We start from the raw sequence: 19,809 nt of genomic DNA on the forward strand, positions 1-19,809 counted from the left end.
TGAAATGAAGGTTTAGATCAAGTTTAGATTTAAAGTTGTTTTTTTGCTTTTGATATTGACTTATAATTCTCAATGTTTAATGTTTGTTATTATTTCAGAGCTGGTTATACGTTTAAACTGTATTTAAATGGTATATATCTTTATGCCTTACTTTCTGTTTGTTTTTGAACTCACTGCGAGGTCTTTTTTTTTCCAGCTGCATTCTTGTCGATAGGATCAAATCGGACTGCATCATCTAAATGAAGTTACCCAGCCATGCAATGTTCCTGGAAGGCTGTGATTCTGCTTGCATTGGTGTCCATCGCGATCCAATACACAGCAATCAGGACTTTCACAGCCAAGCCTTTTCATATGTGTCCTGTTCCTAACCCTTTGAACTGTGGCTTGGGACAGGATGTGGAGTCCTTCGATCGGATGTGTGATGAGTACCCCTATTTTAATTACAATTCCTCCAGGAAGACTCACATCCTCATCTTGGCGACCACCCGTAGCGGCTCCTCTTTCGTTGGACAGTTGTTCAACCAGCACTCAGATGTGTTTTATCTTTTTGAACCACTCTATCATGTCCAAACGACCTTAATCCCTCACCTTTCTCCCAGCAGATACGCTGTTGAGCGCAGAGTGATGCTGGGAGCCAGTCGTGACCTTCTTAGAAGCTTGTACAACTGCGACTTGTATTTCTTAGAGAGTTACATCAAACCGCAGCCGGCAAACCATACCACGGATAAACTCTTTCGACGAGGAGCCAGCAAAGCCCTCTGCTCTATGCCGGTCTGTGATGCCTTCAGCCCCAATGATGGCAATATAGAAGAGGGGGATTGTGTTCGAAAGTGTGCCTCCCTTAACTTGACCCTAGCTACCGAATCGTGTCGGGAAAGACGCCACGTGGCCATTAAAACAGTGCGTATTCCAGAGGTCAACGATCTTAAGGCACTGATTGAGGACCCTCGGCTTAATCTGAAAGTTATCCAGCTGGTGAGGGACCCGCGTGGAATACTATCTTCGAGGATTGAAACCTTTCGGGACACTTACCGCCTATGGCGGATCTGGAGAGCCACAGGCCGGAAACCCTACAACTTGGATTTGACTCAGCTCACAACAGTGTGTGATGACTTTCTGAACTCAGTGTCCACAGGCTTAAGCCGGCCGCCGTGGCTTCGAGGACGGTACATGCTGGTGAGATACGAGGACCTAGCCAGGAATCCGCTCCAAAAAACCAAGGAGGTTTATGAATTCCTTGGTCTTTCTTTGGAAAAAAGTGTGGTGGACTGGATACATAACAACACGAGAGGCAATAACGACGTGTCAGCAAAGCATAAGTACGGCACGTTGAGGGACTCGGCGGCCAACGCAGAGAGCTGGAGGTTGAAATTGTCTCATGACATAGTTGATTACACACAAACTGTTTGTCAGCACATTTTAGATGAGCTCGGCTACAAAGCTGTCAACTCCCCCGAGGAGCTGAAAAACATGTCGCTCTCTCTCATTGAGGACAAAACCTTCATACCTTTTTTGTAACAAAGGTAATCATGTGCACGCACAACTATTTTTCTACATTTATATTCTTGCCTTAATGTGATTGACATTTGCACTATGAACCTTTTTTACTTCGGAGACTCCCTCGCAGTCACCCTATGATTTTCTGAACAGCACAAGAACCAAAACACTTAGCTGTAAAGAGATCTCAACTTCACCTTGATTGCAGCGATTGCATTGAGATAGTAATGTTCATTATTTATATATTAGAGCAGAGTACCACACTATTGACAAAGAAATTCTGTATGCTGGTCATTGCTTTGACAACAGTGAATGTGAAGATTTTGTTGGTCAAAGAACCCAGACTATTCTCAAGAAAAACATTCTTTAATATGGGACTGAAATGCTGTCATGTATAATAACAGCCGTGCAATAAAATTGTGAATGTCACAGTCAGACTATTTCTCAGGTTGTTTCTCAGTGTAAAGTCTTGTCTGCCACAGAGTTTTTGGGGTTTAAGCTTGTGTTTGGTTTGCTTTTAGAATGCATAATACATTGGTGCTGTATCCGGGTAAAAAAAAAAAAAAAAAAAAAAAAAAATCTAAAGCAAAATAATGCACTTCAGTTTGCTTGCTTTAGGTGGTTAATATGACTTACAAATATATTGTAAAAACCAATTATTGCTGTTACATCACAATGATATGAAGGTTTTTGTTATATTTTGCTAAATGCCATGATACTACTTCAGAAAAGTCCAATGCAATCCAAGTTTTTAGAGTGGACAATTTGGTAGTTTAATGTATTTTAGAGATTTTCATATGAAATGCATGAAATGATTCATTCTTTAGTGGCTGTCCTCATTATCATATCACTAATTTTCATTGATTCAGTGCATATAGATTTGTATTTAGTGGACATGGAAAAAATGTTTGGCTCAATGTATGTGAAAGAGACTTTTGCTATTTTTGAAACCTTAATAAATGTAGAGAAGCATAAATAAGATGTAATCACTTGCAAAACCACTTTTTTCATTTATAGATGAACAGCTTATTTGTTGTTGCTCAGCTTTTTCAACTTAAAAGACAGTTGTACACATGTACATGACTCTTTCTTGGTTGTCACAATGACCTTAATTTGTTTTAATCCTTCATGGATTTTACGTAATCTAGATAATCTGGATTCACATTCAGGTTATTAAACCAGAAGTATTTTTTTAAATCTCATGATTGTCTCAATTGCTAACCCTCGTTCAGTTATAATGGGGAATATTAATGTCCAATCTCCAATTTTAGAATTATGTCAGAGGCATTAGAGAGCATTAAGAGTGTGCGAGGATGAATTATCTTTCATTCCACGAGATTGTCATCAGATATACATGCTCCACAGTCATGCACCATAGACATTAAAGGGTTAGTTCACCCAAAAATGAAATTTCTGTCATTAATTACTCACCTTCATGTTGTTCCACACCTGTAAGATCTTCGTTCATCTTTGGAACACAAATTAAGATAAAATAAAATAGTGGTATAAAATATATAGTGGGATAAAATAAAATCAATGGTACATTGATAAAATCCGATGGCTCAGTGAGGCCTCCATTGACAGCAAGATGATTAACACTTTCAATGCCCAGAAAGGTACTAAAGACATATTTAAAACAGTTCATCTGACTACAGTGGTTCAACCTTAATGTTATGAAGCGACGAGAATACTTTTTTGGCGCCAAAAAACAAAATAACGACTTTATTCAACAATATCTAATGATGGGCGATTTCAAAACTGCTTCATGAAGCTTCGAAGCTTTACGAATCTTTTGTTTCGAATCAGTGGATCGGAGCGCATATCAATCTGCAAAAGTCAAGTGATATCAGTAAACAAGGCTTCGTTACGTCATAGGCGCTTCGAAACGTTTCGAAATTTCAATAGTTCACGTGACTTGTGCATCTGAACACATGAATTAAACGTGGCAGTTTGATACACACTCCGAACCACTGATTCGAAACAAAAGATTCGTAAAGCTTCGAAGCTTCATGAAGCAGTTTTGAAATCGCCCATCATTAGATATTGTTGAATAAAGTCGTTATTTTGTTTTTTGGCGCCAAAAAAGTATTCTCGTCGCTTCATAACATTAAGGTTGAACCACTGTAGTCAGATGAACTGTTTTAAATATGTCCTTAGTACCTTTCTGGGCATTGAAAGTGTTAATTATCTACGGAGGCCTCACTGAGCCATTGGATTTTATCAAAAATATCTTAATTTGTGTTCCGAAGATCTTACGGGTGTGGAACGACATGAGTAATAAATGACAGAATTTTAATTTTTGGGTGAACTAACCCTTTAATGTAATACCAGGTACCATTGTCAGACTAAACAATGGTACCTTGTATGACTTTAAAGGGTTAGTTCACCCAAAAATGATTTTTTAAAATCTTTTAAGGTATGCAGGAGAAATGGCCCCCCCTTGTGGTTTGAAAAAAAAATGCTAATCATGTATACTTTAGTAATTTTGTCATTCTCTGCAGCTAGTATACATAAGACTGATGAAGACTACAGTAAACAGGACAATACAGCATATAAAAGTATACGCAATACACTCGTAACTGCAAGTGAGGCGATGCTCATTAAACTCATAACGAAGCTTCTGTGCTCAAAGTACTTAGCTTATGTATTCAAGTGGAGCTACTAAACTAAAGATTGTGCTCTAAAGATGTACCTTGAAATGGAGGAAGTACTAGTTAATCAACCTTAATGTTTACAAAGCAGTTGAACCAGTACAGCAGTGCGATTATCAATTATGTAAGCTTTAAATAATATCATGGAAATTATGTGCGTAAGGTGGATAATTACTACTCCCAAGCCAGTGATAGCTAGTAATGCCAGAAATATAGTCATAATGCTATATTTGATATTAAGTTGAAACCATAAACTTTTTGTTAGTGCATGGGCTCTGACACATAGATCAGTGGTGCTAATGCAGGGAATATTAGTTCAAATTTTTTGGTTATCTGCCAGTCCCATTTTCCCTCATCATTTCCAGTCATCCCTGTCAATAAAAGAGCAAAACTATAAAGATTCAATGTGGCATTTGTAATTCAGTCAAATTTGAGAATTTTTACGGCACTTACACAAACACACACTTTCTTGGCTTATGTTGGGACATGAGTTTTGTAAGTATCACAATTTTCTATCCACATTTAAGCCATTTGTTTGGTGAACTTTTAACTTTTTTCCATCAAACTTACAAAAGTGCACTAGTAATTGGCTCTGTGAGCCATCTTGCATGATCCTTTGCCAAAAAAGCCACCAATAATTTGGCAGCACCAGTAGACAGATCAGCTAAAAATATGCTAGCTAGAAACTAAAGTTTTAAAACAAGGGTGTTAGGGCTACTTAAAAGCAGATACTCTTGTGTAAATTACCCACTTAAATTTGTCTGTACTATGCTGAGGAAGCTATTTTTCTCAACACATGATTAGAGAGCAAATTCATGAGAGAATGGGAGGGCCCCAGAGATGTCCAATGGTACGACTTTCAGCCCACAACAGAGGTCTCCTGTCCCCAAATGTCAAGAAGCAGATTCTGGCATTCTGAGATTATATACATGAACAGCAGCAGATGCTTTGTTGAACTTAAAGCGCTCTTCAGAGGATAGCGATTTATCATGCTCCTCACTGAACCTGCTGCCTTTCATTTAAACCACTTATTGTGATTGAGAAAACCATTGAAATATCTTATTGTGATTAAGATGCAAATATATTTAGGAACAAGAATCAAAGTCATTGCTTTCTCTAGCCGTGGTATGCCCTGTATCACCCGAGAGTTATTTGGACCCATTACTGTATACATTATTTGAAAATATCTATCAGAACATTCCACTATTTATTATATATTTATTTTATTAATATAGTTTTATATCAGAAGCCTATATGTTAGGACAAATAATATTTTGTGACATATGATTTTCATGACAAACAAGACCCCCCCTTCCTCCAAATCGTGATGCACAATGATTTTATTAAAAATAAATCTTGTAATGCAAGAAATGTTACTATTTTAATTGTAAGGTAGCTTATAATGCTAGCATTGCCTTTATTGAATCCTGAATTAAACAAATAATAATAAACTGTATTACATATATATATTTTTTGTTTTTGATTCGTTTTGGCTCAATAGATGAAAATGATTTTTAACTTGCTATGTTTTAGGAATATTATTACGGCGTTCAATTTTATAGCCTAATGCCTTATTAATGAGACAATAAGTGAGGGGTAGGATTGTAAGATTCCACTGTTCTCTATCTACATAATAATTCACAATTCTATATTCAAATTATTTCAAGGGTGATTCAGTGTCTGAATATCAGCATATTAGCCTACTCTTTTCTCGCCTTCCCTGTTGTTGGTAATCTAGGCCTACACCTAAATGTTATCAAGACATTACTCTCAGATGTTATTTTCAAACTTTTATAAGCTACTGATATATTTATGTCATTAGAAAAAAGTCTTACCTCAGAAACTGTTCTTCTGGCAGATTCTCTGTCAGTCGCTTGTCAGTTTAAAGGGTTAGTTCACCCAAAAATGAAAATTCTGTCATTAATTACTCACTCTCATGCCGTTCCACACCTGTAAGACCTTCGTTAATCTTCGGAACGCAAATTAAGATATTTTAGTTGAAATCCGATGGCTCAGTGAGGCCTTCATAGGGAGCAATGGACACTTCCTCTCTCTAAAAAAAACATATTTAAATCGGTTCATGCCAGTACAGTGGTTCAATATTAATATTATAAAGCGACGAGAATATTTTTGGAGCGCCAAAAAAACAAAATAATGACTTATTTAGTGATGGCTGATTTCAAAACAATGCTTCATGAAGCATCAGAGCACAAATGAATCAGTGTATCGAATCTGCTCTTCGGAGCGCCAAAGTCACGTGATTTCAGCCGTTGGCAGTTTGACACGCGATCTGAATCATGATTCACACTGATTCATTTGTGCTCCGATGCTTCCTGAAGCAGTGTTTTGAAATCAGACATCACTAAATAAGTCGTTATTTAGTTTTTTCAAAACTAGCACAGTCACCCGGTAAAAATCGCATTCCAGGGGGGGCAAAATCTGCATTTTTGGAGGGGTTCCCCTGGTAAATTCGCATTCCAGGAGCTAAATATCATGGTATTTGGGGTCGTTTCAACCAGTGTTCATTTTGACAGCAAATTTTGATTTTGATTCTTTTGACTAAAATGGCATTTAGTTTTAGTCATATTTTAATCATCGAAAATTGTTTTAGTCTAGTTTTAGTCGACTAAATCTACAGTAGATTTAGTTGACTAGAATCTAACTTAGGTAAACTGTAATGCATTAAGTAAGCATATCTCTAACAATACACAATTGCGATACACTGATATACATCTGATATTCTCCAAACTTATGTTCACTTAAGACAACCAACTATACTTTACTTGTCAAAGCGGACAGTTTTTGACCGTTCAAGTGCAAAGAGACACGAAAGAGAGCTCAGTTCAGTACTTGCCATTTCAATTCAGTTTTTGCTTTTAAATGTCTATAGTTTTTTATTTCTGTTTTAGTTATAGTAGTACATCAGGTTAAGCTAAAGCTTGGAAACTAGATGAAATAAAATAAGTTACATTTTATATATTTATTTTTTATTTCAGTTAAAGTTTATTTCAAGTAATTAAGTTTTTTATGGTTTTAGGTTTAGTTAACTATGATAACCCGTAAAATATATTGAATAATTTGGCAACAGTGTTAAAGTAGCCCAATTCTTGTACTTGGCAACACTGTCGTGAGCCCATTCATTTTTATTTCAGACAATAAAGTTGAAATGATATGAATAAGCAGTTTATTTAAGCGAAATGTCTGGCAACTGTAGGCAATTCTCTTGTTGACACAAGTTAATAAATCGCGCTATTCGCGCGTAGATGGACGCTTGAATATTTTGAGTTTACTCGCTTCATTCGCGCGTGAAAATCCCTTCACAACAGACCAACTCCCGCTCCTTTATGTGTCCCAGACTCTCCCACTGCTTTCTGCACACTTCCTCTGAATAAACACAACTTGTCAGTGGGGAAATAAGTGTAAATTACAGCGAATAAGCTCAATTAGTCGTCTTTAGTTGGCTTTTAGTTTTAATATGTATATCAGAGATGGGACCAAGTCACAAGTCTCAAGTAAGTCTCAAGTCTTAACCTTCAAGTCTCAAGTAAGTCCCAAGTATTTTTTTCTTGGGCAAGTCAAGTCAAGTCACAAGCTATGTCAAGTCAAGTCAAGTCCTGTAGTAGGTCAAGTCAAGTCCAAGTCAAGTCACCTTATTATTATAATTTTACCTGCAGAATCTGATCTTAATAAAGTGAAAAGACAAGATATAAGTAACTGTCAGTAAATTAAAATAATTTGGATTTGCATTGTAAATACTCATGTTCAGTAAAATACATCATGGAATCAATAAACAAAATTGTAACTTCATAAAATTCTTTATTTTTCACTTCTGCCAACAGTGTTTGAAATGTTTGAAATTTTCAACATTGAGTCCATAAAACAAATAACAGCTTAACATCTAACAGACTCCTCTCTGAACACCTCCCTCTCTCTCTCTCTCTCTCAAACACAGTTTACATTACAACATTAAACTTTGTTACATTTCTCCTCTCTCTCTCACAACAGCTTTACTGACATGAAAGGAGCTTTTGTTGTAGTATTGTTGTTCTGAAAATGTACATTATTTGGCACTTTATTTGGCATATCATGGTTTCGATTTTAGTTCGTTGTTAAAATACAACTTAGAGACCATTTAAGCTTTGTAGGCCTGTTTTAAATTTTCGGTTTATGATGAAATGGTGGTGGCACAGGGTCACTGGGAAACACTGAATGAATGTTTAGCTGACAAATGTGCTAAAGTTGTAATATCAGCTGCAGAGGCGCACCGACACTAAGTGGGGGCCCCAGGCAAAATTCATAAATGAGGCCCTTCTAAAAGATTTTATAGTTAAAATATCTTTGTTACCTAGTGACGTAATTATACAACATATAACACAGTCAAAACACATAACGGAACAAATTGTTTTTAATTTACAAAATTCGTCAACAAATTTTACTAATTAAATAATGTCAACTAAATAAATGTATTGATATTTATTTATATTAATGCGAGCTGGATAAACTAGGCAGGGCTCAATCCTTAGCTCAACGCTAAGGATTTTTTTCCACTGGCTCGGTCGGGCCAGTGGCTCAAATTTTTACTGGCCCCACAACAAAAAAATTTATAAAAGTAAAAGACAAGAAAATGGGCCTATAAGCATATTTATTGTTTCCGTTGTCTTTGTTACATTAAACCTAAATAAATAGGGTTATGACACCAAAAGCTAATAGATTAATTTATATTATAAATGTTGTTAGACAAATAAACAGTAAGTAATAAAAGAGTAACAAATAATCAAATTACGAGTAATAGCACAAATAAATACAACAGAACAAACATATAAATTAAATAAATGGTGCTTTTCAAGTTTTTCATGTAGGTTTAAACAGGAGATTTTCAGGTACAGAAATTGTAATCTAATTTATAAATTATAGAGTAGATTAAGATTTATTAAAGTTAATCGGTCAAGAGGAGTTACAGATGCATAAAAATGTTTTAATGTTAAAAAACGTTAAATAGCCTACTGTTATTTGAAATTATATAAAAAAAAATTAAGACACTTCAAATGTAAAAACCCTCCAGGTGGCAGCGAATCACTGTTAATGAGTGAATCATTGAGATTCAACCGATTCATTTAAACGGCTGAATCATTCAGGAAGTGTTGCTCAGAGACGCAAAACAATTATGTGGACTTATTTTCGTTGGTGAAATAGAGTGAAACAAGCGATTTGGTGTCTAAAATGTAAGTCCCTTGATATTAAGTTCTTGTTCATTAAACTGTACGCTACGGTGGCCGAGAGAGCTCAACGCGCTGAAATTAAGGAAACATCTTCATCAGTTTGACAACACACGCGCTGCAAACTCCACAACACTTACAAATAGTGAAACGCGCTGCAAATAAAGAAAACATCTTCATCAGTTTGACAACACACGCGCTGCAAATAAAGAAAACATGTGGAGTTTTCTTTATTTGCAGCGCGTTTCACTATTTGTAAGTGTTGTGGAGTTTGCAGCGCGTGTGTTGTCAAACTGATGAAGATGTTTTCTCATTTGCAGCGCGTTGAGCTCTCTCGGCCACCGTAGTACGCTGAATAAAATCAATATCACTTTTGTAATCATGATAATATTTGGAGAAAAACGGCGCTCTTTGTTTAATCTTCATGCTTTCTTTTTCGCTTTTGCCTGCCAGACGAATGTCCTCTTCTTGTTTAATAAATTGATGTAAGTAAGCGCTGCGCCAGTTTGAATGTGGCGGCAAAAGCATGAACAGCGTAACGAGAGAGGGGTCCCGATGCAGAGATGTCGCTGCGTCACTTCGTTTTATAATATTGATATTAACATTTCATATCATAACAAAAACCCTTCAACCGGACCGGTAAGTTACTCTGAGTGAGTGTGTCTGTGTTCAACTGCGGTGTGCGTGAACTCGCTGTTGGAGAGAAGAGAGAGCACTGCCGGTGTATGCCTGTATGCAGTATATGTATTTTATATTCAAACTGAAAATATGATGTGATTTAACACTCAAGTCATTCAAGTCATCGTGTCTCAAGTCAAGTCAAGTCCCGCGTCTTTAACTTCCAAGTCCGAGTCAAGTCTCAAGTATTTTATCTTTTGTCAAGTCAAGTCACAAGTCATACAAATAGCGACTCGAGTCGACTCGAGTCCAAGTCACAAGTCCCCATGTCAGATATATATATATATATATATATATATAGCTCAAATTGAGTAAAGACCGTTTATTTACAACTAATCAGATTGTCCGACCTCCTCACTCACTTTCTTTCAAACACGATCCTTTTTATTTTTGTTTCTATAAATGTATGATGTACAGCGACGATGATTTTGTCCTCCGTTGTTGTTTCGAATTTGTGCCTCAGCTCGCTACGTCACGTCACTACTAGAGCAAGCTCCGTCAAACGCCCGAATCGCTCAATTCGCGCCGCAGGATGTCAATTCGCGTCTTTGCATTGACTTAACATGTAAATCACTCGCGCTTACCGCTTCATTCGCGTCCGCTGTGGACGCACCAGCTAGTAGAACCTATACAGCGATTCTTTTATGTCATCATCACATAATTAAATCAATGGTAAGTTTTTGCGGCCATGGCTGGTTAGGACAGTAGTTTTCAATCCTGGTCCTGGGGAGCACTGCACATTTGGTATATATATGTTGTCTTTATTTAAAACACCTGATTCAGATCCTCAGCTGGTTAGCAGAGGTCCATGAACGGAACTAAAGCAGCGGCCACACTAGACTTTTTTTATTTTTTTATTGAACATTACAGGGGATACATATATCATAATAATCATTTAAAAGGACATGATAACAAACTTAAAGTGGAGCAAGGCAATATAATACATTTTCAAACAAGATAGAATAAACAGGGATAGTCTACTAAAAAGATAATGTAATTAACAGAAACATCTATATAAAAAAAAAGCAATATATAATTGGCCACGCCCACACTAGGCTGAGCACGCAATTTTTTACAAACACGGCAACGGTCGGAAATATGACGTTAAAATCTGCTGCATCCATTTTTAAAAACATAATTCAGAATACATATCAAAATGTAAAAATATACGCTCTACTAAATTTCTTTTAATTCAGCCAAGAGGTCACGTGATGTATCAATCTTCTAATTGTCACACGTCTCCATGTGAAACGAGCTTGAATTTCCTTGAATTTGCATGAGTATGAATGGAAGTCAATGGAATGAAAAGTGTAGTGCGTCTGGCCCCTTAAGACGAGGCCTAAAGCAATATACATTACAAGGAGCCCCAAAAAAATCAGCACTGGCTGTGGGTTAGGACAAAAACGAATGCCTTTCGACCTTCACAGCTAGCTTTTATCGCTTTATTGTGTTTCGCCTGGTTACGACACGGTGTGAGGTTAAAAAGCCACAAAACAACTTGCCCTTTTATGGTGCATTTACTACTTGATACTAAAATCACTAATGTCCTTGGTTAATATTGTGGAACAATGATGTTGTTGAGCCATGCAATTGTTTTTGAAGATAAAACCCCTGACTGGCTCAATAAATTTTTGTGCTGATTCAGTATGGCTTGAAAAGAACAAGCTCCTGGTTCTGCCCATACTGGACACTTGACATCTAATGCAAACTCTACTGAATAGTGCTTTTTCAAAAAACATGTAACCATTTTATGATGAAAAACCCTATCTTTTCTGTTTAAAAGTTTACCTGTCAGCATTAAAAAAATGTGGATTTTACCATGTGGTCACTTTTATAAACTGCTTATGTAATCCAGATCTAGACTATGAGTGCATATTACTGCATTCAGTGTTACATAAATGATTAAAGCTAAAATGAATAATAGATCAATGGTATTAAAATATCTCCACCTATTCCAGCACCAGATCATTGCAGGATAGTAATTCTTCCCTTTGCTCATATTCTTTCGATGGTAAATAAGTGAAATGCATCAAATAAAAAGCAACAACAACAAAAAAAATACAAAGAACTCATGCATTTCTAAAATACAGAATGCTTTATTTGTAGAATACAGCATCAATTTAGCAAAAATAGTTCTATTATAGACAAAATCTACTTGGTCTTAAAAGTCCAGTTTATAGTAACAGCATCTTCAAGACATGGGTACCTAACAGAAAGTGTGTAGATAGCAAAAACAAAGAAACATGAGAGAAAAAAAACAACAACTGAGATACATACTCACAATTAACAGCATGTTGTACAGAGAACTAGAGCTTCAAGCATGCATCGCAACAATATAATAATATGCCATATGTTGTTTTTACATAAATAAAAAAGGAGACAAACATTTAAGCAGTAGAGGGGGAAGAAAAGACAAAAACGTATGAACAAATACTCAACTTGCACATTTTCAATTGTGCTGGTTCTATGATGTAAACAGCTGTAAAAGGGTCGCAGGAAATACATCTGTGGTTATTTTGCACTGTTCTGAAACACTAAACACTCCACAGTGAGCTTTTATAACTCCCAAGACATTCAGGCACATGTACGGCCAATAAAACATAATCTCAATTGAGAACTACAAGTGATGCTTCGCAAAGAGAAAACGAAGCGGACTTGCTAAAAAGCCTTTTTAAATGGACTGAAGACAATGCGGTGTAGTTTCTGTTTCCCTGCATCCTTTTTTAGATGCGAATAATTTCTTTTCTTAACTCCAGGCTCTGGTTTCCTGGAGACAGATTAAATTTCAACGGCTTAAACATTGTCTTACAAAATGGAGTGTTTACACTGGAGACTCACCATTAATGTAATCTACGCCAATGATGTGCGAACTGCCGTTCAGAGATTTCTACACTTACCAGGGCTGCCGTAAATGAGAATGTGATGATAATAAAACAGCTGACTGTGAAAACAGCAGATCTTTATACTACTTTGAAATCGGTATCAAAGAAACTACATGATTTCCGACACTAAATCGAAGAAGGTTTGAGAGTATGTAGTCTAAACCCCACATTATCAGATGATCAGGGTCACTTAGTGTCACATTTGCTCAATTCATTAAATAATACTTTCACAGATCTCACATTATTTCGTTTAAAGACGGGCTTGAAACAAGATCCACATACTCAAGGAATACTTCTGTGAAGTGTACTTTTTTAGGGATGTTTTATAGAGAAATTCCTCATTAGGGCCAATTATGTGTACACAAGGACTGTTTTAACTGATATTACCAAAAGTAAAACTGCTGCCATATTAGCATTTCCTTTGTAATGGAGCCGGTTTCATTAAGCAGTTAAAGAATATGTATTGCCATTTGATCTTCCCAGCATTAATAATACAGACCAAAAAATTCAGCCAATAGTCAAAATACACACAAACATATAAGCAAAAAAAGGCATAAGATCCCAATTATCTCATGTACCTCCGCTTTCTAATGTTGGTAGAAGTGTGTTTATATACCATATTAACTTAGGTAGGATTGTATTTGGTGAATCAATGCAAAACAGTAATTTTCCCATGGGCTAAATGAACCTGCCACCTGCTTTCCAACCCCCTTGAAAGTGAGAACACACCACCCAGACATCCACTGACACACCGAACCGAACAAAGGGTGGGAGCGAGTCAGCCAGTCTAATCTGACTTGTCTTTTTTCTTTGGTGTAACTTTACCGGCCACTGCAGACCCCACTGCCCCGACCCCTCCCGTTACCACGGAGACACCGCCTTTGACCAATCCCACTCCAGCTGCAGGAACGCTCGTCACAGCCGTCTTGGTCAGCTCGAAGCTCTTGCTGCCTACCCAGGCCACTCCTCCGAGGGTGGCACCCACCGCTCCTTTGGTGAAGTTGAACAGCCCGCCTGTCACTCTCCACACCACGCCTGCTTCATTCTTAGGGTGGTCTTTCTCCAAGTCTGAAAAACATTCGATTTAATTAGCAGAAGTGAATTTAAAATTGTTTAAAGTGTTAAAAATTTTTATTTTAATGATATTAAAATTAAAGTATATAAACTATATAGTATTTTATATTACATAAATAATAAAAATAATTATAAATGTAAAATTACATTTAAAAAATTATGGTATTTTAAAATAATATTAATAATAATGTTATTAATACAATTAAATATTATAAAATAATTATTATTAATATTCATCTCAAACATGATGCCTACCATTTCTGTAAAATTTCACTTAAAGAGTTAGTTCACCCCAAAAAAGAAAATTATCCCATAATTTACTTGCCCTCAAGCCATTCTAGGTGTATATGACTTTCTTCTTTCTGTCAAACACAATTAGCGTTATATTAAAAATATTATGGCTCTTCCAAGCTTTATAATGGGAGTGAATAGTAACGGAGATTTTGAAACCCCAAAAAAACGCATCCATCCATCATAGAAGTAATCCGTACGACTCCAGGGGGTTAATAAAGGCTTTCTGATGCGAAGCGATGTGTTTTTCTAAGAAAAATATCCATATTTATAACTTTATAGACTATAATCACTATAATCATTTCAATAATGTCCATCCACGCGTTTACGAGAGTCGAGTTCCAGCGTATGATGTAGGACAGGAGTTTTTCAACCTGTGGGCAGACGTTGGAACCTTTTCCCCACCCCTCCAGGGTCAGCCAGCTGTTTTTTTCGTTGTTTATATATATATTACATATAAAACAAATGTTTTATATATATTATATAAAACATTTGTTTTCATGCCTAGAGTTCAAAAGATAACATCCATTCATTTTTTTGAGAGAAAAAGGTCTGAAAATGTTTTTAATATAAAAAAAAAAAAAATACATTTATGATTGTGGCGGTGATCTATAACCCACATGCATGTTATTTATATGTTTATTAGAGGCTGAATTCATATCAAATTCTGCCAAACTTCCCATACTACTTCTATATAGGATGTCTACTTCATAAATTGTATGAAAATAATGGAAATATATGGTTCAGATCACTCAAACCATATATGGAAATGGAGGCACCTTTATATGGTCAGTAATGGCGCTTGGTTGTCATCTAGTGAAAAAGTGTGGTACTGCGCCCAAACAAAATCTTACTGAAAGCTCATTTTTTGAGATATCAACCTGAAATTTGGAACACAACTTGTTCAGATTTGTGGCTTTGATTTCCTTGATTTTTCCTTTAGAGTAAAACTTGTTTTGTAATATATATATTTTATATAAAAAATTACAATTTTACATTTTCATAAACTTAAAATTCTATAACTTTTTTTTTATTTTCTGTTTCACTTACATAAGTTATTTCACATCTACAATAATCTGCCAATAATCTAAATTTCATCTTTAAAACAAGACCAGCCTTATGTCTATACTCCAAAGTATTCTTGAACTACAACCATTTAAGTTTGGATAGTGCATTTTCTTGTCTAAAAAAAAAAAAAAAAAACCAGTTAAAGGGTTAAGTAAAAAGACAAATAATTACATAACGCCAAAATATTAAGTAAGAGTAAAGATTGACCAGTATTGTCTCTATTTTGATGTTTAAAGTTCAAGAAATCAAAATTCACAATTCTTCTCTGATGACATGTTTACTGGTACGAGGAGGGGACAACCTGTCACTCACATGAGATCGACCAATAGCAAACAACAACCAACCAATTTCTTTCCCTGATTCCTGATAGACAAAATCAAGTACATTTTACTTATACATCACAATAAGGAAGAAAAGACTAGCGCAAGTTCTGTTTCATGCCAAATTTAAGTGTCCAATAATTGATATGCAAAAACACAATAAGTAGTAAATAACAACAACAACAACAATAAAACATGATATCCACTTTGGAAAATGTAATGATTATAATTTATACAATATTATTATTATTTATATGGGGAAAACACTCCAATAACTTGCATTGAAGGAAGATCCTAAGCCATATATAGGGACGTTTTTTTTTTCTTTCTTTTTTTGACTTGGCCCACTAAGCAACCATCTTGTAGCCAACCAGAAACCAAAGAACAATGTATGGCTATGTGAAAGACTATTGTATTCAAATCCAGCTCCATTTGCCATTACCGGTTCTTTCTGTTGCCAACAAAACACCTTTTACGAATCAGTCCAGGCCAAATATAATTATTATCTCTATGCAATTTTTTGGTTCCTAAAGCCATGATTTTGAAATCAAGTGTTTCAGGACACTCACCGAAAAATAATAGTAGTTATGCAATTATTGTTTATTTTCCTCTTTGTGATGGTTATGTGAGACTTAAAGCTTCAGGGCAGCATTGTGAAATCAACTCACATCTACAGACCTGACACTGAGTAATACACTGAGCAGATGTGGTCTGAAACACACACACACACACACACACACACACACACACACACACACACACACACACACACACACACACACACACACACACACACACACACACACACACACTCCAAATGGCATCATCTCTCCCCTCTGTTGTTCCTCTGGCAGAATACAAGAAAAAAAAAAAGAAAAGACTTTTCCTTCCACTGGACAACTGGCATTTACACACCCCACAATACTCTGCGGACTGTGAACAGAAATTATATCTTTTACATTCAATCAATACTGTCAAGGACCGCGTGTCTGGGTTGCACGATGAGCTCCCCGGTGAATCGATGTGCCACGGAGAAGCCGTGTGAATGACAAGCAGCGCATCTTCAGATGAGTCCTGTGGGATGGCGGAGGGAAAACTTCATGGAGCAGTCAAGGTCGGCCCACACGTAGTTCATACGTGCGCAGATGTGCATGCGCATAAACAACAACAGACACGCTGAGATAAACAAAACCGGCCTTGATGTGAAACATTCGTGAGAAATGCGACCAGAGAAGATGAACAGATTTAACTAAAGCCTGCTTTCCTTGCCTAACGGCATCTTGCAAATGTCGAAATTCATTAATATGTATGAAACATGCCTACAAACCTACTAACACCATGTCTCTACGTTCAGTTTAGAATAGGGATCGACTGATGTTTATGACACATTTTGAGTGTCCGATAACTGATATGCAGAACCAGAATTTTTATTTGATTTATTTCTGTTTTTAACAAAATAACCAAATTGTTATAGACAATAAGATGATAAAACCAGTTGAGGTGTTCACCGATGATGGTGGTAAAACAGCGATCAGCGACAATATTGGTGAATACAAAACTCGCTCCTCCAGATTCCCATTCACACATTCAATTAAGACTCACTCTAGTCATCTGGGCCTGGGGAGATGTAATTACACTTTCCACGCTACCAAACCTCAAAGCATTGCGGCACTTTCAGAAATCTTCCAATTCACATTAAAGCCTGAGTGAGCAAAGTAGTGAGGCATGTTTCAAAAAAGGAATGAGATTATTTCTGAATTTACATTTTCATACATTATTTTTCAATGAAAGAAGCATAGACCAATGATTTTGGGTAGTGTTTCTCTCAGGATAATAAGTAGACCTACTGTAATCCCTAACACTCAAAAAAATGTATTGGTTTGAGTAGGACAAACATAAATTAAACAAATTAGTTCAGTCAAATGAGTTATGAGTATTTAGCGCTTTCTTTTTCTTTCAAGTTCACAGAACTGATATATTTTAAGTAAACTAAAATGTTTCATTGTTTTACGTTTTATGAACATATTTCTTTTCATATAAACTAAAAGGTTAACTGAAACTTTTTTTTTTTCTATTTCTAAAATTAAGTGTTATATAATGTTTTTTGGTGCAATATTATTGTTAAGTGGGAGATTTAGTAGTGATTAATGTTTTGTTATGCTAATTCAGAAGAGTTAATGTGGGTTCCTGGAGAGTTACCATCATGGTGACAAGTGGTATATGCGGCTTGGTTTGGGAGCAAGTTATATTTCTATGCTCATTCAGCAAGAGCTATACCATGCTATTAACATGTCGTTTAAACTAGTGAAATAGTTTACATTGAGGTTATATGATAATTTCAAGTTAAATGTAATTGTAACAGATGAATCGCCTGCGATAATGAACGCGATATTGCGTGGCTTGTCTGTGAACTACGGCTCTGTCTATTAAATGACGCTCCATTTGAAAGCAGGTGATGGCGATTTAGCGGTAATCAGGGAACCGGCTTTACTGACGAAATGCGCGTGAGAATAGCATGCGATTAATCGTGCAGCCCTACAATAAATGAGGCCACTGATTGTGAGATTCATGCAGGCATCTGAAACAACTTTGTTATTGACAGCCATTATCATTCAGTTGAAATCAGTGCCAGAACTACAATAAGACTGCAGATAACCAGTCAAAAATAAACTACCATGTCGTGTATTAGAAGTCCCATTGAACTAACTGAATATAAATACAATATTATGTGCTCATGGGTACTTGGGTAACAAATGTAAAATAAATATTAGCCTACAATTTGGACACTGCATGCAAATAACAGAGTCATCAATAGCATAGTGTGACAATGTGTTATTTGCAATACAAAGAAGTTCTGGAAATGTCAATCCAGCACAGAATAGATTATGGCAGCCAAATAACAGTGCAAACGATAAGTAACTCACAACATGCAAATAACGTGCAAACAATGTATGTCACAAACCTCCATTCTGTTAAACATTAAACATTATATGCTGCATATTATTCACACAGACAACAACAAACACATGTGTACATCATGAACGATTTTAGGGAGGGAAAGACCTCATCCTAATCTGGCTTAACTGATTACTGACCTAAAAGGATGGGATAAAACAGCTGGTAGGATCTGATTGAAGAGGGGGAGAGAGAGTGTTTGTGGAGGAAGGAACAATTATTTACTGTTCGTATTACTTGTCATTAGGGGTGTAAGAAAATATCGATACACATGAATATCGCGATATTATGTTTGGAGATACTGTATCGATTCTCAAAAACACTGTATGGATATTTATTTCATTATTTATTTACATCCAAGATTCGTGGGGTTTTTTTTTGGTTTAAACCACAGACTGTATAAAACCCAAGCGCTAAATGTCAGCGTAATCTCTTAAAGTAAACTGACGCGTAGCCGGAGAAGCGCGAGGTATGCACGTGACATCACCGTCGACCGTTACGACTGCGGTCACGCCAACTGAGTGCCAAAAGACTGAGCGGCAGCATTGGTTTTCAGAGTGAATGCCTTGAAAAACACACAAAACACATCCAAAATGGGAAGAGCTTTGTGATTGACTGTACAAATAGCTTTGACGCAAAACCTGAGGTAAACATTTAAAAACTGCAGAAAGCAACAGAAAAAAGAAGCAAATGGATCACTGCAATTCTCAGAAACAGCTGGACTCCAGGCAGAGAAAAATGGATTTGCAGTTATCATTTTATGTGTAAAACTGTTCAGGTAAAATCATACCATATATATTGTATTGTTATATATTATGTTGACAACTCATCAATTAAATATTTTCCATCTTATATTCTGCATAATTGGGTGTTTTTCGATAAACAACATGGACAAAAACTATACTATAAAACTATATGTTTTAGGGCTGGACAATACGATGATATAACATTGATATATGTGATTACGCGGATTTAAACCTACCGATATTGTAGTTAAGAAAAAAAATATTCACATGCAGATTTGCTTTATGTATTTCCCCGCCGTCGAAATCAGGCACATAAATGTCAGAAAACATGATTCCTGGCTGCATGTCAATATCCATGGATTAGGTTTATTTAACAAGTTGTAAGGAACACATTCAATTCCAACCTTTAGTGTAATTCGTTAGTTTTAATC

At 36.1% G+C, this 19,809-nt stretch overlaps 2 protein-coding genes across 2 annotated transcripts in view; one reads left to right on the forward strand and one right to left on the reverse strand.

The window, feature by feature from the left end:
- Positions 1-255: 255 nt before the first annotated feature.
- Positions 256-1,518, forward strand: chst1 (carbohydrate (keratan sulfate Gal-6) sulfotransferase 1). Its single transcript, XM_067380393.1, has one exon. It carries the CDS (start codon positions 256-258, stop codon positions 1,516-1,518), a length of 1,263 nt encoding a protein of 420 aa, XP_067236494.1.
- A 10,600-nt stretch (positions 1,519-12,118) lies between these two features.
- zgc:101566 (Transmembrane protein 263-B-like) overlaps positions 12,119-19,809 on the reverse strand; it is a 43,960-nt gene continuing 36,269 nt past the window's right edge. The window contains exon 3 of the mRNA XM_067380192.1: positions 12,119-13,992. Coding sequence (XP_067236293.1) covers positions 13,712-13,992 — 281 coding nt within the window. The 3' untranslated portion in view covers positions 12,119-13,711. The remainder of the gene's footprint in view (positions 13,993-19,809) is intronic.

Source organism: Chanodichthys erythropterus, chromosome 24 (genome assembly GCF_024489055.1).
Source record: "Chanodichthys erythropterus isolate Z2021 chromosome 24, ASM2448905v1, whole genome shotgun sequence".
Lineage (NCBI taxonomy): Eukaryota > Metazoa > Chordata > Actinopteri > Cypriniformes > Xenocyprididae > Chanodichthys > Chanodichthys erythropterus.